This window comes from Panthera onca, chromosome B1 (assembly GCF_046562875.1).
Source record: "Panthera onca isolate mPanOnc1 chromosome B1, mPanOnc1 haplotype 2, whole genome shotgun sequence".
In the NCBI taxonomy this organism is placed as follows: Eukaryota; Metazoa; Chordata; class Mammalia; order Carnivora; family Felidae; genus Panthera; species Panthera onca.
This window is the reverse complement of record NC_138342.1, coordinates 173,125,501-173,142,523: the sequence shown is the minus strand read 5'-3', so window position 1 is coordinate 173,142,523 and position 17,023 is coordinate 173,125,501. Positions and strand designations below refer to the sequence as shown.

The 17,023-nt window shown below is 37.0% G+C and overlaps 1 protein-coding gene across 5 annotated transcripts in view; it reads right to left on the bottom strand.

Annotated features, from left to right (window-relative positions):
- The window catches only part of PPP2R2A (protein phosphatase 2 regulatory subunit Balpha), an 84,804-nt gene that overhangs the window by 7,699 nt on the left and 60,082 nt on the right, over nucleotides 1-17,023 (bottom strand). For all 5 annotated transcript variants that reach the window (XM_060653217.3, XM_060653218.3, XM_060653215.3 and 2 more), the window contains exons 4-7: nucleotides 10,104-10,269; nucleotides 2,959-3,071; nucleotides 2,136-2,313; nucleotides 336-500 (exon numbers count right to left, since the gene is read on the bottom strand). In XM_060653217.3, coding sequence (XP_060509200.1) covers nucleotides 336-500; nucleotides 2,136-2,313; nucleotides 2,959-3,071; nucleotides 10,104-10,269 — 622 coding nt within the window. The remainder of the gene's footprint in view (nucleotides 1-335; nucleotides 501-2,135; nucleotides 2,314-2,958; nucleotides 3,072-10,103; nucleotides 10,270-17,023) is intronic.

Genomic DNA, 17,023 nt, shown 5'->3' with positions numbered 1-17,023 from the left:
GGGAGGGGGGGAAGGGAAGGAGAAAAAAAACCCGATTACACTTGAATACAGAGTTGGAGAGCCTAACCCCAGGTTCCCAAAAAATCATATTCCATTTAAAAATATATCCACTGGGACATCGACAGACATGCTCCCAGGAGGGCCTTCATGTTGTTCCAGTGGAGTAAGCTCCAGAGCCTCGTGTAGAGTCAGGCAGCTTGGCAAAGGGCACGGGAGACCCTGGGCACACAGATTCCCAGACTTATAAACCTACGTAAATGCAGTCACCACATCTGACACTAGTTTCAAAAAACCAGAAAATGTTATCATTTGAAAAAAAGACACAGTAAACTTACGTTTAGAATGCCTATCACAGAGGGCAGAGGCCCTCATGTCACATAACCGAATAGTTCCTTTACTGCTGCTGTATACAAACGTGTTGCAGCTGTTTGGATGGAATTCTGCTGCTGTGATCACCTCTGTTAGCTCTTCCATATTGGCAGGCTTGATATCCACAATATCTGAATAGCATTTTATTAAGGAATTTCCACTTAGAAAAAAGAGCAAATATAATCTTGCAGTTCTCAAATCTAAAATTCATTCATAAACTTAATTAAGCACAAGTATTAATCCTGAATTGCATTCTACTCCTTAAAGGAGTATAAATCCCAGAGGGATTCTAACGCTTGGGGAAAAATCTTCGAAGAAACCATGGGTGAATTCTATATCCTGTTAGAATGTAGCAGGGCCTTTTTTTCCTGAGTGTGACACAAATCCCAGAAGCCACAAGGAACCGATTGATAAGTTATCTTCCTAAATATTGACAGGAGTTAGTGTACATTCCAAACAAAAGTAAAAAACTTCAAGGGGAACCTACTGCACCACAAAAATGGAGCTGATGTACCTAACGTAAAAACTAGAAAAGAACAAAAAGAAACATAAATGGTTGATAAACAGGACTTTTCACTAACGAGACTGTTAAAGGGACCAGACTGGAGGAAAAAGGCTCTTTTATACAATATGGGTAGAGTATAAATTCCAATAAGGTGTTAATTTTTCAAATGAGGTCTATTTAAAAATACATACAATGACACTCGCGGTAATAACTGCTAACATTTACAAAACCTTAAAAAATAAAAGGAAGACAAACTTAAATATATTTATATACAACCCTAGATTTGTATGCACATAGTATGCGGTGTATGCCAGGTATGTATAGTATCATACACTTGTACAGAAAAATCTCAGAAGGATAATATGAACAATGAGAATGGCGTTGGGAAAGGTATTTCTATTGACTTTATACCACTATTGCATCATGACTTGTATGAATTTTTTTCCAACTCTAGTGAGCATATTTTTATAATTACATTTTTAAAGAATATTACTCCACAAATTTGTTTTTTACAAAAAACTCAACTATTAAAAACATTAATTTTCACAGGGACTGCAGCAGTATTTAATATACACAGTATTATATAGCAAAGCACTTAGCACTAATTACTGAACTTACTATACGTAATAGTACTTAAAATTCTAAGAATCCTATTTAAAATTTTTTTAATATTTATTTTTGAGAGAAAGAGAGAGACAGAGTGTGAGTGGGGGAGGGGCAGAGAGAGAGGGAGACACAGAATCCGAAGCAGGCTCCAGGCTCTGAGCTGTCAGCACAGAGTCCGACGCGGGGCTTGAACTCTCGAACTGCGAGATCATGACCGGAGCTGTTAACTGACTGAGCCACCCAGGCGCCCCCAACAATGCTATTTTTATATCAATACATTATGCCCTTTATCAAAGAACTTCCCCCAGTGTTTAATCACTTAAGCACAAAGAAGAAATGCTATAGGGACGCCTGGGTGGCTCAGTTGGTTGAGTGACCAACTCTTGACTTCGGCTCAGGTCATGATTTCACAGTTCATGAGTTTAAGCCCCATGTCAGGCTCTGTGCTGACAGTGCGGAGCCTGCTTAGGATTCTCTCCTCCTGTATCTCTCTCAAAATAACTAAATAAACTTAAAAAAAAAAAAAAAAAGTGGTATAGTAAGAAGCTCCTATAAGCAGAAAAAATAAAAATACATAGAGGAGAGATGAATAAATAACTAGTGGGCACAACATGCCTTCTTTACCGAACACCAAAAAAAGAAACCAAATGGATACTAAAACTCCTGTCTGTAATCTCCAGATGCCAAAGATTAATCCGTAAATCATCTGCAGATAAATAGGTTTCATAATCACTATTAATAGAAATTGAGTTGATGTGATATGTATGAGCATTGGCAAATATTCTTCGTGGGCTGGCCTCAACCATTAGATCCATGGGCCTAAAGACTGGCACCTGTCAATACATGAAAAACAGTCATTACAAAATGCTCATTTATTTACAATGGCACTTAAGGTTCAGTTCTTTACTCCAGTTTTTGAGGGAACACTACAAATAGCACACAGATTTAGTTTTATACAGCAACTGATATTGATCCTTAAAGTGTTGAAATGAGAAGAAAAATAATTTGGTCAATTTATCTTCTTTTACACTATTAGAATTTGATGTGCGTTCTAGTTCCAATCTTTTGCTTGAGATTTACAAAGCTAAACATTTTCCCAGTTTGAAATGGCTAAAAAGGAAATTGGCCCAGAGCACCTAATTCTTGGTATTTTTCAGCAGAAACCAGAATATCTGGTCCATTTCTGCTTTTTTGACCTCCAAAGAAAATTAATCTTGAAACTTAAGGTTGTGTTAGCTAACAGAGACTATAAAACAGTCTTGCGTTAGGTCTTGGGTCAGCCCCTGACACAGAGAGACCTCTATGTGGGACATGGTTGTTCAAAATGGGAGTTTTTAATGTCCTACCTGGTTACAGAATTATTGGGAGGGGGCAGATTACAGTTAATCCTATTCAAGTTCTGCTCAGGATCTAGCATATATAATATGAATACAGAACACTATTTGTCATACCATCATTTTTTCGTAAGTAGTACTTACTCGTAGTGTAGTGACTGTAGTAGGATCTCTATACCTTCCATCCTCCTCTTTCAAGTTATACCCTTCTGGTCTTTTGTCCCTTTCACTGATTTTCCATAATTTTATTGTTTTATCTGGAGAGAAAAATGAAAAAGTCCTCAAAAAAAGAGTAATACTAATGGAAGAAATATATATAGGTACATTAAAACATGCTATTTCGGGGCACCTGAGTGGCTCAGGTGGTTGAGTGTCTGAATCTTGGTTTCGGCTCAGGTCGGGCTCTGCACTGACAGCGTGGAGCCTGCGTGGGATTCTCTATTCCTCTTTCTCTGCCCCTCCGCCCACTCAGGCCCTTTCTCTCTCTCTCTCAAAATAAATAAATAAACATTAAAAACAAATTTCCTATTACCTGATGAATAAAAACACATATTCATAGAAATACAATACAGAAATCACAAATTTATGTTAATGGTACTCATAAAGTACCATTTGATATTAAAATCAAGTCACAGCCAGGTCCTTTATCTTTTAAAAATTATTAAAGCTATGGGGCGCCCGGGTGGCTCAGTCAGTTAAGCACCCAACTTCAGCTCAGGTCATGATCTCACAGTTCATGGGTTCAAGCCCGGCATCGGGCTCTGTGCTCACAGCTCAGAGCCTAGAGCCTGGAGCCTGCTTTGGATTCTGTGTCTCCCTCTCTCTGCCCCTCCCCTATCCACACACACACACTCTCTCTCTCTCTCAAAATAAATAAACATTAAAAAAATACTTAAAAAAGTAATTAAAGCTAGAGGGGAAAAATTATACATATATGTATCTGTGCATGTAAACACATATATGTCTGTACATATATATACAAACACAAACATATATATTTACTTAATATTTAATTTTTAATAGAGAACAGAGTTAAGAAAGATTATTTAGAATAAAAATGATAAAGGAATCTCTATCTTCCTTTGTCCCATACTTCCTAGCAGATCTATCAAAGACTTCCCATGGGTGCCAGGGTGGCTCAGCCAGTTAAGCCCCTGACTCTTGATTTCCGCTCAGGAGCCTGCTTAGGATTCTCTCTCTCCCTGTGCCTCTCTCCTGTTCACGTGTGTGTGCGTGCACTCTCTCTCTCAAAAAAAAAAAAAAAAAAAAAAAAGAGAGAGAGAAAAAGACTCCACAAATTCCTTCACAGACTGGATGCCTTTGTTTATTTATTTTTTTTAACGTTTACTTATTTTTGAGACAGAGAGACAGAGCATGAATGGGGGAGGGTCAGAGAGAGAGGGAGACACAGAATCTGAAACAGGCTCCAGGTTCTGAGCATTCAGCACAGAGCCCGACGCGGGGCTCGAACTCACAGACCGCGAGATCATGACCTGAGCCGAAGTCGGATGCTTAACTGACTGAGCCACCCAGGCGCCCCGGATGCCTTTGTTTAAATCTATCTTCTCCCTGCTGTACTAGGGATTTAAGTCAAGTTGTTAACAGGACTGGAAAAAAAAAAAAAACAAAAACACGACCAATTAAAACTATGTCCCCAAGTTCTTCAAGACAAAATTCCTAGGTTATCAAGAATATAGGAAATAGTATTTTTTAAATAAATGCTTATTTTAAGTTCAGAGTTACAGTAAAGTTGCAAAGGTAGCACAGAGTGTTTCCATTATACCCTTCACCCAGTTTCTTCTAATGTCAACAACTTATGCAACCATGGTATTTATGCAACATCCTATTTAACCATTTGTTACAATTAAGAAATTAACATTGTACATTACTATTAGCTTAAACTCCAGACTTTACTCAGATTTCACCAGGTTTTCTACTAACAGCCCTTTCTACTCCAGGATCCAAACAACACTGTATTTAGTTGTCAACTTTCCTTGGTCTCTCTGACTTTAACAGTTTCTCAGACTTTCCTGATTTTTCATCTTCCCGACCATTCTGAGAAGTAGTAGTGAGGTACTGTAGAATGTCCCTCAGCTGGGTACGTCTGTTTTCTTTTCTCATCAGACTGGGATCACTGGTTTTTAGGCAGGTACCAGAGGTGAAGTAAGATACACATGTATACATGATATCAACATGACTTTTCCACTGGTGATGTTAGCTTCACTCACTTGGCTAAGGCAGGATCTGCCAGGTTTCTCCACTGCAGTTACTCTTTGCCCCCTTGTCATACTCTATTCTTTGGCAATGAGTCTCTAAGTCTGGTCCACACTTAGAGAATCAAGTTACAGTTCCTGTAGGGAGGAGCATCCATCCATATATTTGAAATTCTCCTGTAAGAAGTATCCCCTCTCCCTGCTTATTTATTTGACCAATCATTTATTTAAATCATTATGGACTCAAGCAGGTTTATTTAATACTTCATGTTATAATCCTAAAACTGCATTCATATAAATGTGTCACATTCTTAATGGTCCTTTCATAAACAAATGGGTAAAACAACTTAAAAAAAATAGTGTATGGGGCACTTTATAAAATTCTGTCACATACAGGCATAGCAGGGACTCTTCTAGCCTTACCACCTCTCTCTGCCTGGTAGGGAAGAGTGTGTCAGTTACCCCTGTGGATGCCCTTTGCGAAGATGAAGTGTAAACAGAAAAAAATTGCTAATTTTGCTAACTTGTAATCTAATATTTCATCTAAACCCTAGTAATGTTTAGAGTTATCTTGCAGTTAAAAGTTCTCTATGTGCTATGTGTAAAATATATATATACTGTATATAACATGTAATATATACTGTATATAAATCTTATGTAAAGATGTATATATTTTAGGATATTTTACTTGTCCCCAAATGCATGATATAAATAAGTCAAGCCTAAACTCTTCATTTTTTAAAATTTTATTTATTTATTTTTTTACGTTTATTTATTTTTGAGACAGAGAGAGACAGAGCATGAACGAGGAAGGGTCAGACAGAGAGGGAGACACAGAATCTGAAACAGGCTCCAGGCTCTGAGCTGCCAGCACAGCACGGAGCCCGATGCGGGGCTCGAACTCACGGACTGTGAGATCATGACCTGAGCCGAAGTCGGACGCCCAACCGACTGAGCCACCCAGGCGCCCCTAAACTCTTCATTTTATAAGAATGAAAAGCTTCCCCTCACCAATTCATAACTATCGTACGGCCTGTTCAAATTCACCATCCTTACTAAAGATATAAAGAAATCACAATATATGTATCAAATTTTTGAAATAAAATGTAATTAGTCTGTGGTTCCTAGTAGTGTTTTAGAAAGAAAATTATATTTTAAAAAATCATGAAAAACTGGGTAAACAGATTTTTAAAACATATTAAATTTCAACATTTTTTAAGTGATATAAATTTGTCACTTAAGAGGTTAAAAAAGTTTTTAATTAATTTAGAATAAAAATGATAAAGGACTATCTCCCTTCCTCCCATACTTCCCAGGAGATTTATCAAAGACTCCACATGGGTACCAGGGTGGCTCGGCCAGTTAAGCAACTCTCGATTTCCGCTCAGGAGCCTGCTTAAGGTTCTTTCTCTCCCTGTACAATTTGAGTGCAGTTCATGGGAACAAGGCAGGTCAGAAATAAAGTATTTTAGGAGCACCTGGGTGGCTCAGTTGGTTGAAATGTCCAACTCTTGATTTTGGTTCAGGTCATGATCTCGTGGGTCATGAGTTTAAGCCCTGCACTGGACTCTGTGTTAACAACGGGGAGCCTGCTTGGGATTCTCTCTTTCCCACTCTCTGCCCCTCTGCTGCTCACTCTCTCTTTCTCAAAATATAAACCTTTTTTAAAAAAGAAAAATAAATACTAAAAACATTTTTTTAAATGTTTTTATTTATTTTTGAAGGAGAGAGACAGAGCATGAGTGGGGGAGGAACAGAGAGAGAGGGAGACACAGAATTCGAAGCAGGCTCCAGGCTCTAAGCTGTCAGCACAGAGCCCAATGCAGGGCTCGAACTCACGAACTGTGAGATCATGACCTGAGCCAAAGTTGGACGTTTAACCGACTGAGCCACCCAGGCGCCCCAAGAAATAAATATTTTAAATATTTTTAAAAGCTTGTTCATTTTTGAGAGAGAAAGTATACACGCACCTGAGCAGAAATCACGAGTCACACGCTTAACTGACTAAACCACCCAGAAGCCCCAAGAAATGAAATACTTTAATAAGTATAACAATTAAAAAAAAAAAAACAAAAACGAAATTCCTAAGCTCTACAGTAGTGACTTTTTTAGCTGCAGTTTTTGGCCTACTGGAGGTATGAAACAATAATCAAACTCCATAGAGCTGCATGCAAAATTATTCCTCAAAGAAATCTGTCTTTTCTAAAAGGTTAAGAACCACTGCTCTTTGGTGGTTCCCTACATTGTCAATACTAATTAGTAAAGGGTGTTCCAGAAATCCCCAAGTCCCAGTGCCCCTCTCACCATAAAAAGAGGGTTGGGAGAGGGAAGACCATGCTACCAAGTTTCCTTTGTGGGAATGCAGCTTTATTATTCAAAAGCTTCTTATTAACAAGCTGTTAAAACACTGTTATTTACTAGTGAACTCTGTACTACTCATATACTCAAGACTCATGACCAACAGGTTAGAGATGGACATTTCTGCAACATGGAAGAATCGAGGAGCATTCAGAAAAAGCGAAAGGAGATGAAAGAGAAAAAGAATAAAGTCACTTAAAGAAACATTAAAATGAACTCAAGTTATAAGGAGGGCATTACGAAGTGACTTAAGAAAGAACAATCTGGGGAACACTGGACAGTGTATGATGGGACCATGGCAAAGCAACGCAAAGATGAAAATAAGATTACTTTGGGTCAATCAAAGCTGCGATATTTAGTTCTATTCCCTACCATTCTCCCACAGTAGTTTCTCATCTTTTAGGAGAGTAAAGGCCCATTACAAGTGGAGGAGGAGGAGGTATCATTATGCTTAATCTCACAGACAACAATACCAAATTATATAAAGTTATTACTCAGAGTTGAGATGTTGATGTTCTCCCATGAGTACTTTCTTTTAAAAAGAATAAAGCTTTTCAGATATAGTTTAAATTCTGCTCCTTCCATCCTTTTCCCATCCCACCACACCCAGACAGAGCAGTGCGTAAAATTCCCATACCTGTTTTATCCTTCCACAGTGAGCTCTACTTTTTAGTACAAAAAAATAATGCATCCCCAAATAACTATTAGTACTCTTTAATAATAACGACAAAAGATACCTACAATGCACTGTGCAGTGCCCTTGAAAATAATGACTTTAAAATTTATGCAGTAAACCTATTTGGGAGACACTTGATTCTACAGAAAAATACTACATAGAGTCATATACCTAAGACCCAAACACTGGAATCCCCAGTGGTCTCCCCCTCCACTGAGCCTCTGTGAAGTTTTCTGTCTAGGAAGGCTCATCTGATTATACACTGCTTTGCTTATTTCAAATCACAGAGAGCGCATGGAAGACACCTGTGGATATCAAGTGAGAACTGAAAGATATTTGAGATTTATTCCATAAATGAACTGAAATGGGATTTGCTTCTGAACAATACTGAGGAGGAGGAGAAGCAGAAGCACCTGAAAAAACAACTGGCTATGAACTGAGAACTGCTGAAGCTGGGTGATGGGTATGCAGGCTCCATTATTCTATTTCAACTTTTACTTTAAAAATCTCCCTTTATAAAAGAATAGTAATTTATCCCGCAAAGAGTGAACTGCCAAAATTATTAAGAACAAATATCCCAATATATGAGGTATGTATGCCCCAGCACACTTACTTGGGGCATTTACTTCCAAAAGTAGAAACCATATAAATGATATGATCAAGTATTATTTTGATGTGAAACAGCAGTATCTGAAGTGTTGTTGAAATAACTTAGTTTACATCTAAATTTAAAGTGAACCAAGATTAGAAGCCAACATACAACATGAATAAACACATTTCCTTCATCTATAGTGCCCTAAGTTATAAGCTTTAAATCATTTTTATTTCTATTTATTTTTCCTTTAATAAGGAGAAGAGAGGCAAATGCAGTTTATGTGAGAAGAGATGGGGTAGAGGGTTTCAACGTGCTGGTTGGGGAGAGCTTTGATGATCCGAAAAGTGGTCACCTAAGAAGCAGCAATGGTGTCAGCTAATGGCATCATTTTATGGAATGTATTTCTAAGAACTTGATACAGTGGGTGATAAAGCCTAAATTGGATGAAAGGGTCACTCAGTAATCTCCACCATGTCACCCCAGAAGTCTCTTGACTTTATCATCTGCAAATGGGAAAGGACAGTAAGGTCTAGGTACTAAAATCTAATTTCATTAATAGTGCCTTATACAGCCTCAAGAAAGTTTTAATTTAAATTTTTACAGACAATGGCTAACTAGAACCTGGATGTACCCCCCTCAATCACTCTTAACGATTCTCTTCAGACCCAAACCCCCATGGATAAACCAAGTCACAACAACTTATATAAAAAAAATTTAGAAGAACAAAAAGAGATATTCTTAAATTCTGGTAGTCATTACATGATTCTAATTCTTAGTTAATAACTTTTCTCGAGCAAACAAAATGGTGTAAGAAGAATCTTCTTCCATCCATGAGGCTTGCTGGGAAGAAGGCAGTATGTCGATTCCAGTTTGTGTCCTTAAAGAACAAGTATCAAGTAGAAAAAGTGCTCTCCCAAAAAGTATCCTGGAATGGAGACCATCCTTTGACAGATAGTGTGTATTTACACTGAAATACTCTTTGGAGAGCTTAGGCACACTTTAACGAGCACTCACTATGCACACTAAGAGTTATCACATTTACTACTCATAATGATACTGTAACATAGATACTCCTATCTCCAGTTTGGCCATGAGGAAAATCTGACTCAACTATTATGATCTGCTCAAGGCTACTAAGCCAAGAAGTGGCACAAACGGTACCTGCTCTAAATCTAATAGTAAAGTCTTTTTTTTTCTTCCCTACAGACTGTGTGGGTACTAAAAGAAAACTGACACCTAAAGGATCTCTTTCACGGAATTTAGAGAAACTAAAAGAGAATACAAAAGGGAAGACAAAAAAGAATTTACACATTCCATGTGGGAAAGACATATTTCCAAGTGTCTATTTGCAGAAATCTCTGAATTATTCTACTTTGTAAAGGTCAAAGTAGCCTACAGAATAGGTGTACACAGTGGGCATATAAAAGGAAAAAATTTTAACACTTACCATTGGTAGACAATAAAAACTGAGCAGCATTTTTCTGGGGTAACCACCTAATTTTGTTGATCTTTTCTTCTATTTCTAAACTTTTCAAGTAGTCAAACTCTGGTTCATGGCTCTGAAAGGTGCTGTAAACATTATATTCTCCTCTGCTATGAGACTGGATTTTGTTCTAAAATGGAAACAAAAATATTTGGACGATTGTTGAGAAATATTTCAAAAAATAATCAAACATGTAATCAATTCCAACAGACCTTGCAAAATTCTGGTTAATTATCTGCATCTTAAATACAATTGCTTTTTATGTTTAAGGTCTTCAAGGAATAAATAAAACAGATTCACCAAAAAGGAAAAGCTAAAGACTAATAATTAAGCCCAATATAATTGGAAAAGGGTACGGATCAATCTGATTACTAATTTACCGTTATTTAGTAAATAATAAAGGACTACTGGTTAAAAAAAAAAAAAAGAAAAAAAAATCTAAGTATCCTTAATGAGGGAGCTCATCCAAAATGGGAAAAGTAAGTAAAAGCTTATCAGAATCAGCTGGCTGAGGCACACTTTCTTTCACTGCCCACTTTAGGGTCAATCCTCAGTTATTTAATATGATGCATTATTTTCCTCCTCCTCTTCCTTTCTCATGCCTGCCTTTAGGTCATTTCACCACTAAAAAACTCATTAAGAGCTCTCATCAATGTCATGGCCACCACAACACCCACCCCAAGACCACTGTCACATAGCTCTGTTACTCACTAAGTCCGCATTCAGCATTAACCAGCAAACCACTCCCCACAAACCCATCAACAATTGTTTACGCTCCTTAAATTAGCCTTCTTATATTATAAGCCTAGCACACACCGATGATTTATTTCATTTAGTATCAGTGAGTGAATATGGTTTAAGCTACTGGATAAAGAGACTGCTGGTGAACTTCTTTAGTTAACACTAACACCTTAGAAAAAGTCAGAGTTATAACCATGTTCAGAATTTTATCTTTTAACCTATTATCACATGATTAAAAATCTTTCCATCAAAAACACTGAAAGTTTAGTTCAAAGAAGAACCTATAGGAAAATAGTTTACAGGAACGATATTACTGATAGTCAACTATTTTAAGGTAAAACTGAATTATCAAGTGAAATGTTTAAGATTATCTAAGAATGGCTCATTGGTTATTATTCTCCATACAGAAAGAAAACCTTATTGAATCTTTTTTTTAAAATTAGGACATAGGTCTTCTTTAAAAAAAAATTTTTTTTAATGTTTATTTTTGAGAGAGAGAGGGAAAGAGAGAGAGAGAGAGAGAGAGGCAGAGAGAGAGGCAGAGAGAGAGGGAGACACAGAACCTTAAGCAGCCTCCAGGCTCTGAGCTGTCAGCACAGCAACGCAGGGCTCAAACTCACAAACCACAAGGATCATGACCTGAGCTGAAGTCGGAGGTTTAAGTGACTGAGCCACCCAGGCACCCCTTGAATCAACATCTTAAAAGCCTGTTTTGGGTTGTTTTTTTCTGGTAGCTTGATTACCTGGATCGATCATTCATGGTTACAGTTGTCTTTGTGCCCTCCAGTAGCAGTATTAATTATTACTGAGTTTGCCAATATTAAGAATGCAGGGCATATGACAAAATATAATCCACATGGGGATTAGAACCTTGATCTCATTACCATAACCTTACACCAAATCAGATAACCCAATCCATTAAATAAATATATGCTAATATCACTTCAGAAAAAAACATCTTCTATCTAAAATTACTGTTTCAAAAGGTTTGTCACGTTACTCTCCAAAAAAATTATCTTAGCAATTCAATTTTTTTTTAAATGTTTTATTTTTATTTTTGAGACAGAGAGAGAGAGAGAGAGAGACAAGAGAGACAGAGCGTGTGAGCAGAGGAGGGGCAGAGAGAGGGAGATGCAGAATCTGAAGCAGGCTCCAGGCTCTGAGCTGTCAGCACAGAGCCTGATATGGGGCTCAAACTCACGGACCAGGAGATCATGACCTGAGCTGAAATCAGATGCTTAACTGACCGAGCCACCCAGGCGCCCCATAGCAATTCAATTTTTAATATGAATGTGTTTTGAACTTGAGCAAGTGAAGTGCACATGTTTCCTACTACCTACAATAGAGAGATTTAATAACACAGATTCTCTACCTTCAAGTAACTTGTGTATGTGAAACTTTAGTCAAAAATAGAAATTAGGGCACCTGGGTCAATCAGTCATGTCCGACTTCGGCACAGGTCATGATCTCGCGGTTCTTGAGCCTGAGCCCCAATCAAAGCAGGAATCTGCTTTGGATTCTGTCTCCCCCTCTCTCTGCCCCTCCCCAACTTGTGTGTGTGTGTGCGTGCTCGCTCTCTCTCTCTCAAAAATAAACATTAAAAAGGGTTATAAAAAAAATAATTTTTTTAAAAAGCAGAAATAAGGTCCATTTAATTCAGGTAAGCAATATAGAGAACCAAGGGCAAACACATACACTTCTATATGCAAAAACTGGGTCTCTATGGGTCACAATATATAAAATGATAAGAAAAGCACAAACATAAACATATCTTCTAAAACAGGAAAAAAAAACCCCCATCATCCTAAAGACTCAGTAATTATTACATGGATCTAAACATGATTACATGATACAAAAACAAAATCATGGAGATGACTGGCAGTCTTAATGGATTTCAAGAAGCATTTTTTCTTTACAACAGGCAAATAAAAACTACATCACACAAGAAGAAAGTTATGTCTACAAAGTTAAACATGGCAGGCTGGGCTCACGTATTAACAACCATATTCCTGAAACTCCACTAAAATTACAGTAAAATAATTTTTTTAATTATTTATTTTGTGTGTGTGTGTGTGAGAGAGAGAGAGAGAGAGAGAGAGAAAGAGAGAAAGAGAAAGAGAAAGAGAAAGAGAAAGAGAAAGAGAAAGAGAAAGAGGGAGCGAAAGACTATGTGGGCATGCACACGCAAGCAGTGGAGGGGCAGAAAGAGAGGGAGACAGGACTTGAACTCACGAACCGCCAAGATCATGACCTGAGCTGAAACTGAATGTCTGATGCTTAACGTACTGAGCCACCCAGGTCCCTACACAGAAGAATTTTTAAAGACAAATCAACAAGAACAAAGAATAACAGCAGAGATGACAGCAGCAGTGACAAACAGAAGAGGCCATAAAACAGATGCATGCACAGAAACTGACTTAGTGGATTCCAGAGAGCTGAATCTTTAGTGAGCAGTGAGATTTCCCCTAAAACTTGGGGAGGGATGTTTACATTATTATAATGATCACGACTGTGAGCAAGTACGAACTAAGTACTTTGAGCAAATATAAAGAAAAGGAAACATAATCCCCCTGTCCTCAACACTGTGACACTTGAACAAGAATGCATCAAAGAATGTCGTTTTAAAAATTAAAGAATTTTAAATTTAAAAATTTAAAGAGTAAAGGGGACTCTTGATTTCGGCTCCTACCCAAGTAGCAAACATGCACTTCACAAAAGATAATATCCAAATGACCAATAAACGCATTAAAAGATGGTCAATCAGTGTTAAAAAAAAGAAAGTATAATATGACATACACAAAATCTCCAAAATATTTGAAAATTAAAAAAAAAGACCGATAATAAAGTATTGGCAAAGACGTGAACAACCAAAATTTTCATATACTGTTCAGGAGAATAAAATCGGCAAACCACTTTTTATTGTGCTGTCCACCTCATGACATAGTAATTTCATGCATGACTATGTGGACCAAAAAACATGATCAAGAATGTTCAGCAAAACTAAAAGGCGATAGAATGGGAGAAGATATTTGCAAACATCAGATAAAGGCTTAGTATCCAAAATCTATAAAGAACTCATCAAACTCAACACCCAAAAAACCACAAATAATCCAGTGAAGAAATGGGCAAAAGACGTCATGAACAGACACTTCTCCAAAGAAGACATCCAGATGGTCAACCGACACATGAAAAAATGCTCAACGTTACTCATCATCAGGGAAATACAAATCAAAACCACAATGAGGTACCACCTCACACCAGTCAGAATGGCTAACATTAACAACTCAGGCAACAACAGATGTTGGCAAGGATGTGGAGAAAGAGAAACCCTTTTGCACTATTGGTGGGAATGCAAACTGACAGAGCCACTCTGGAAAACAGTATGGAAGTTCCTCAAAAAATTAAAAATAGAACTACCCTACAACCCAGCAATTGCACTACGAGGTATTTATCCAAGGGCTACAGGTGTGCTATTTCAAAGGGGCACATGCACCCCCATGTTTATAGCAGCACTATCAACAACAGCCAAAGTATGGAAAGAGCCCAAATGTCCACTGATGGATGAATGGATAAAGATGTGGTGTGTGTGTGTGTGTGTGTGTGTACACACACACACACACACACACACACACACACACACACACGGAGTATTACTCGGCAATCAAAAAGAATGAAATCTTGCCATTTGCAACTACATGGTTGGAACTGGAGGGTATTATTATGCTAAGCGAAATTAGAGAAGACAAATATAAGACTTCACTCATATGAGGACTTTTAAGATACAAAACAGATGGATATAAGGGACAGGAAGCAAACATAACATAAAAACAGGGAGGGGGACAAAACATAAGAGACTCTTAAATACGGAGAACAAAGAGGGTTACAGGAGAGGTTGTAGGAGGGTGGAAGGGCTAAATGAGTAAGGGGCATTAGGGAATCACTCCTGAAACCACTGTTGCACTATATGCTAACTAACTTGGATGTAAATTAAAAAAAATAAATTAAATGAAAATACCAAAAAATAAAAATAGTGCTTGTCAAAATAGTAAAAATCCATCCAAATTAATATTTTTAAAAAATTTTAGATACCAACATAAGTGAATATAACTTATTTATCATATAAAAGCTCATTTGTTATCATTAGTCACATTGTATAGTATGGAGAACAGAAGAGAAAGTCGCAAATTAGTATGAGGAATATGGTCTTTCCTATTCCGGGAATCAATCAAAATTATAAAGGAAATCCTGGTCAATGTGGGAGGTTGTAGTCAATAGTTGGATAGAGACAATTTATCCAACCGGTAAAATAGCACTGCTTTAAAAAAAAAGAAAGAAATCTTCTACCAATCAAGCTGTTTGTGAAAAACAAGCCTTCTCTTTGTACTGCTTATAATTCTAACTACTACATCAATTAAGGACAGCAAAATTTAAATTCCTTTCTCTTGATTACTGAAGTGAAAATCAATCTCCAGTAGTGATGAAATTGTTCTGCCCACCTAACTATTCAACAGCTTTCACTCTCAAAATAAAAATAAAAATGGCCTTAAATTATACTTTAAAATGTTAATTGGGTGAGTTTTAGGCATCCACCGTGCACATTTTCATATTTTTAGTAACACACTGCTTTTAAAAACTTGTATTTCTAGTAACGTTTTAGTTTCTAATGTATCCCTGAGTTATTATGTAACTACTAATCACTCTGCTTAACTAACTTATTCAAGTCCACCTTTTCCTTCCCACCCCTTCCTTATATCACCAACGTCTTAAAACAATTATCTTTTGGAGCATTTTTATTAGTGTCTAATTCCCTCGTAATTTTCAATGTGATCTTTGCTATATTTCCAATGTCATTCCTGTGACTGAATAAAATAGCCAGTTTTATTGAAATGTCTATTTTCAGACTCTCTGAGTTGTAAACATCTTCTACATTATTTTCTATAGAACAAATTTGTTCTTTATATAAAGGTGTCTCCAAAAATTTTTTAACAAAGTCTGCCTTGATTGCATATAATTATGAAGAAAAAATATCAGACTGATAAGTTCAAATATATATATATGGATTTGAGGTTCTTTTTAGTGTGTTTATGTATTTTCAATAAAGAAAATATGAAAAACAAAAAACAAAAAAACAAACAACAACAAAAAATAACGCTCATAGATGCATTATTCTTAATAGTCACAAACTGAAACAACCAAAATGTTTGCACCTACAACAGATAAATTGTAGTAAAGCAACACAAAAGAACATTCATTACATAGCAATGAACATGAGCAAATTATATACACACAAACGTAGTATTGAGCAAAAAGGCCAGATACACCCTTATTATGATTCCATTTATGGAAGGTTCTAAAAGTACAGATCAAACTCAGTGTTAGAAATCAGGCTTATAAATAGACTTTTCTTTAAGGGGAGAAAGGAGAAATTAATGACTTGGAAGGGGAATGAGAAGGGTTATGTGGAAGGGTGGAAAGTTCTATTTCTTGACCTAGATGTCTGCTATGTGATAATGTACTAATGCTTTGTATGCTTTTGTGTATTATTTCAATACAGTGTAAAAAAATGTGGCACACAAAAGGTGCAGCCACTTTGAAAACAGTATGTGGGTTCCTCAAAATAGAACTACCCTGTGATTCAGCAATTGCACTTTTCAGGATATATTCGAAAGAATTAAAACAGGATCTCAAAGAGATTATTCACAATAGCTATGTGAATAGCAAACTAATAGTAGAAGCAAACTAAATGTCCAGTGACGGATACATGAATAAAGACAAATGTGACATACAAACACACACGAATATTAGTCTTAAAAAAAGCCTATCTTATGCCACTATATGGATGAACCATGAAGAGATTAAGCTAAGTCAAACAAGCCAGTCAGAAAATGAGAAATACTCCATGATTCCACTTACATGAGGTATCTAAAGTAGCCAACTTCATAGAAACAGCAAGTTAGAATGGTGGTTGCCAGGGGCTAGGAGGAGGAAGAGGGTAGGAAGTTGTTGTTCAGTGGGTATACTGTTTCAGTTATGCAGGACTGGTGGGGGGAGGGGCTGTATGGGGGGGTTGTCTAGCAATCTGTTATACAACATTGTATATATGGTTGGTAATGCTGTATTGCAGACTTGGAAAACGGTTGAGA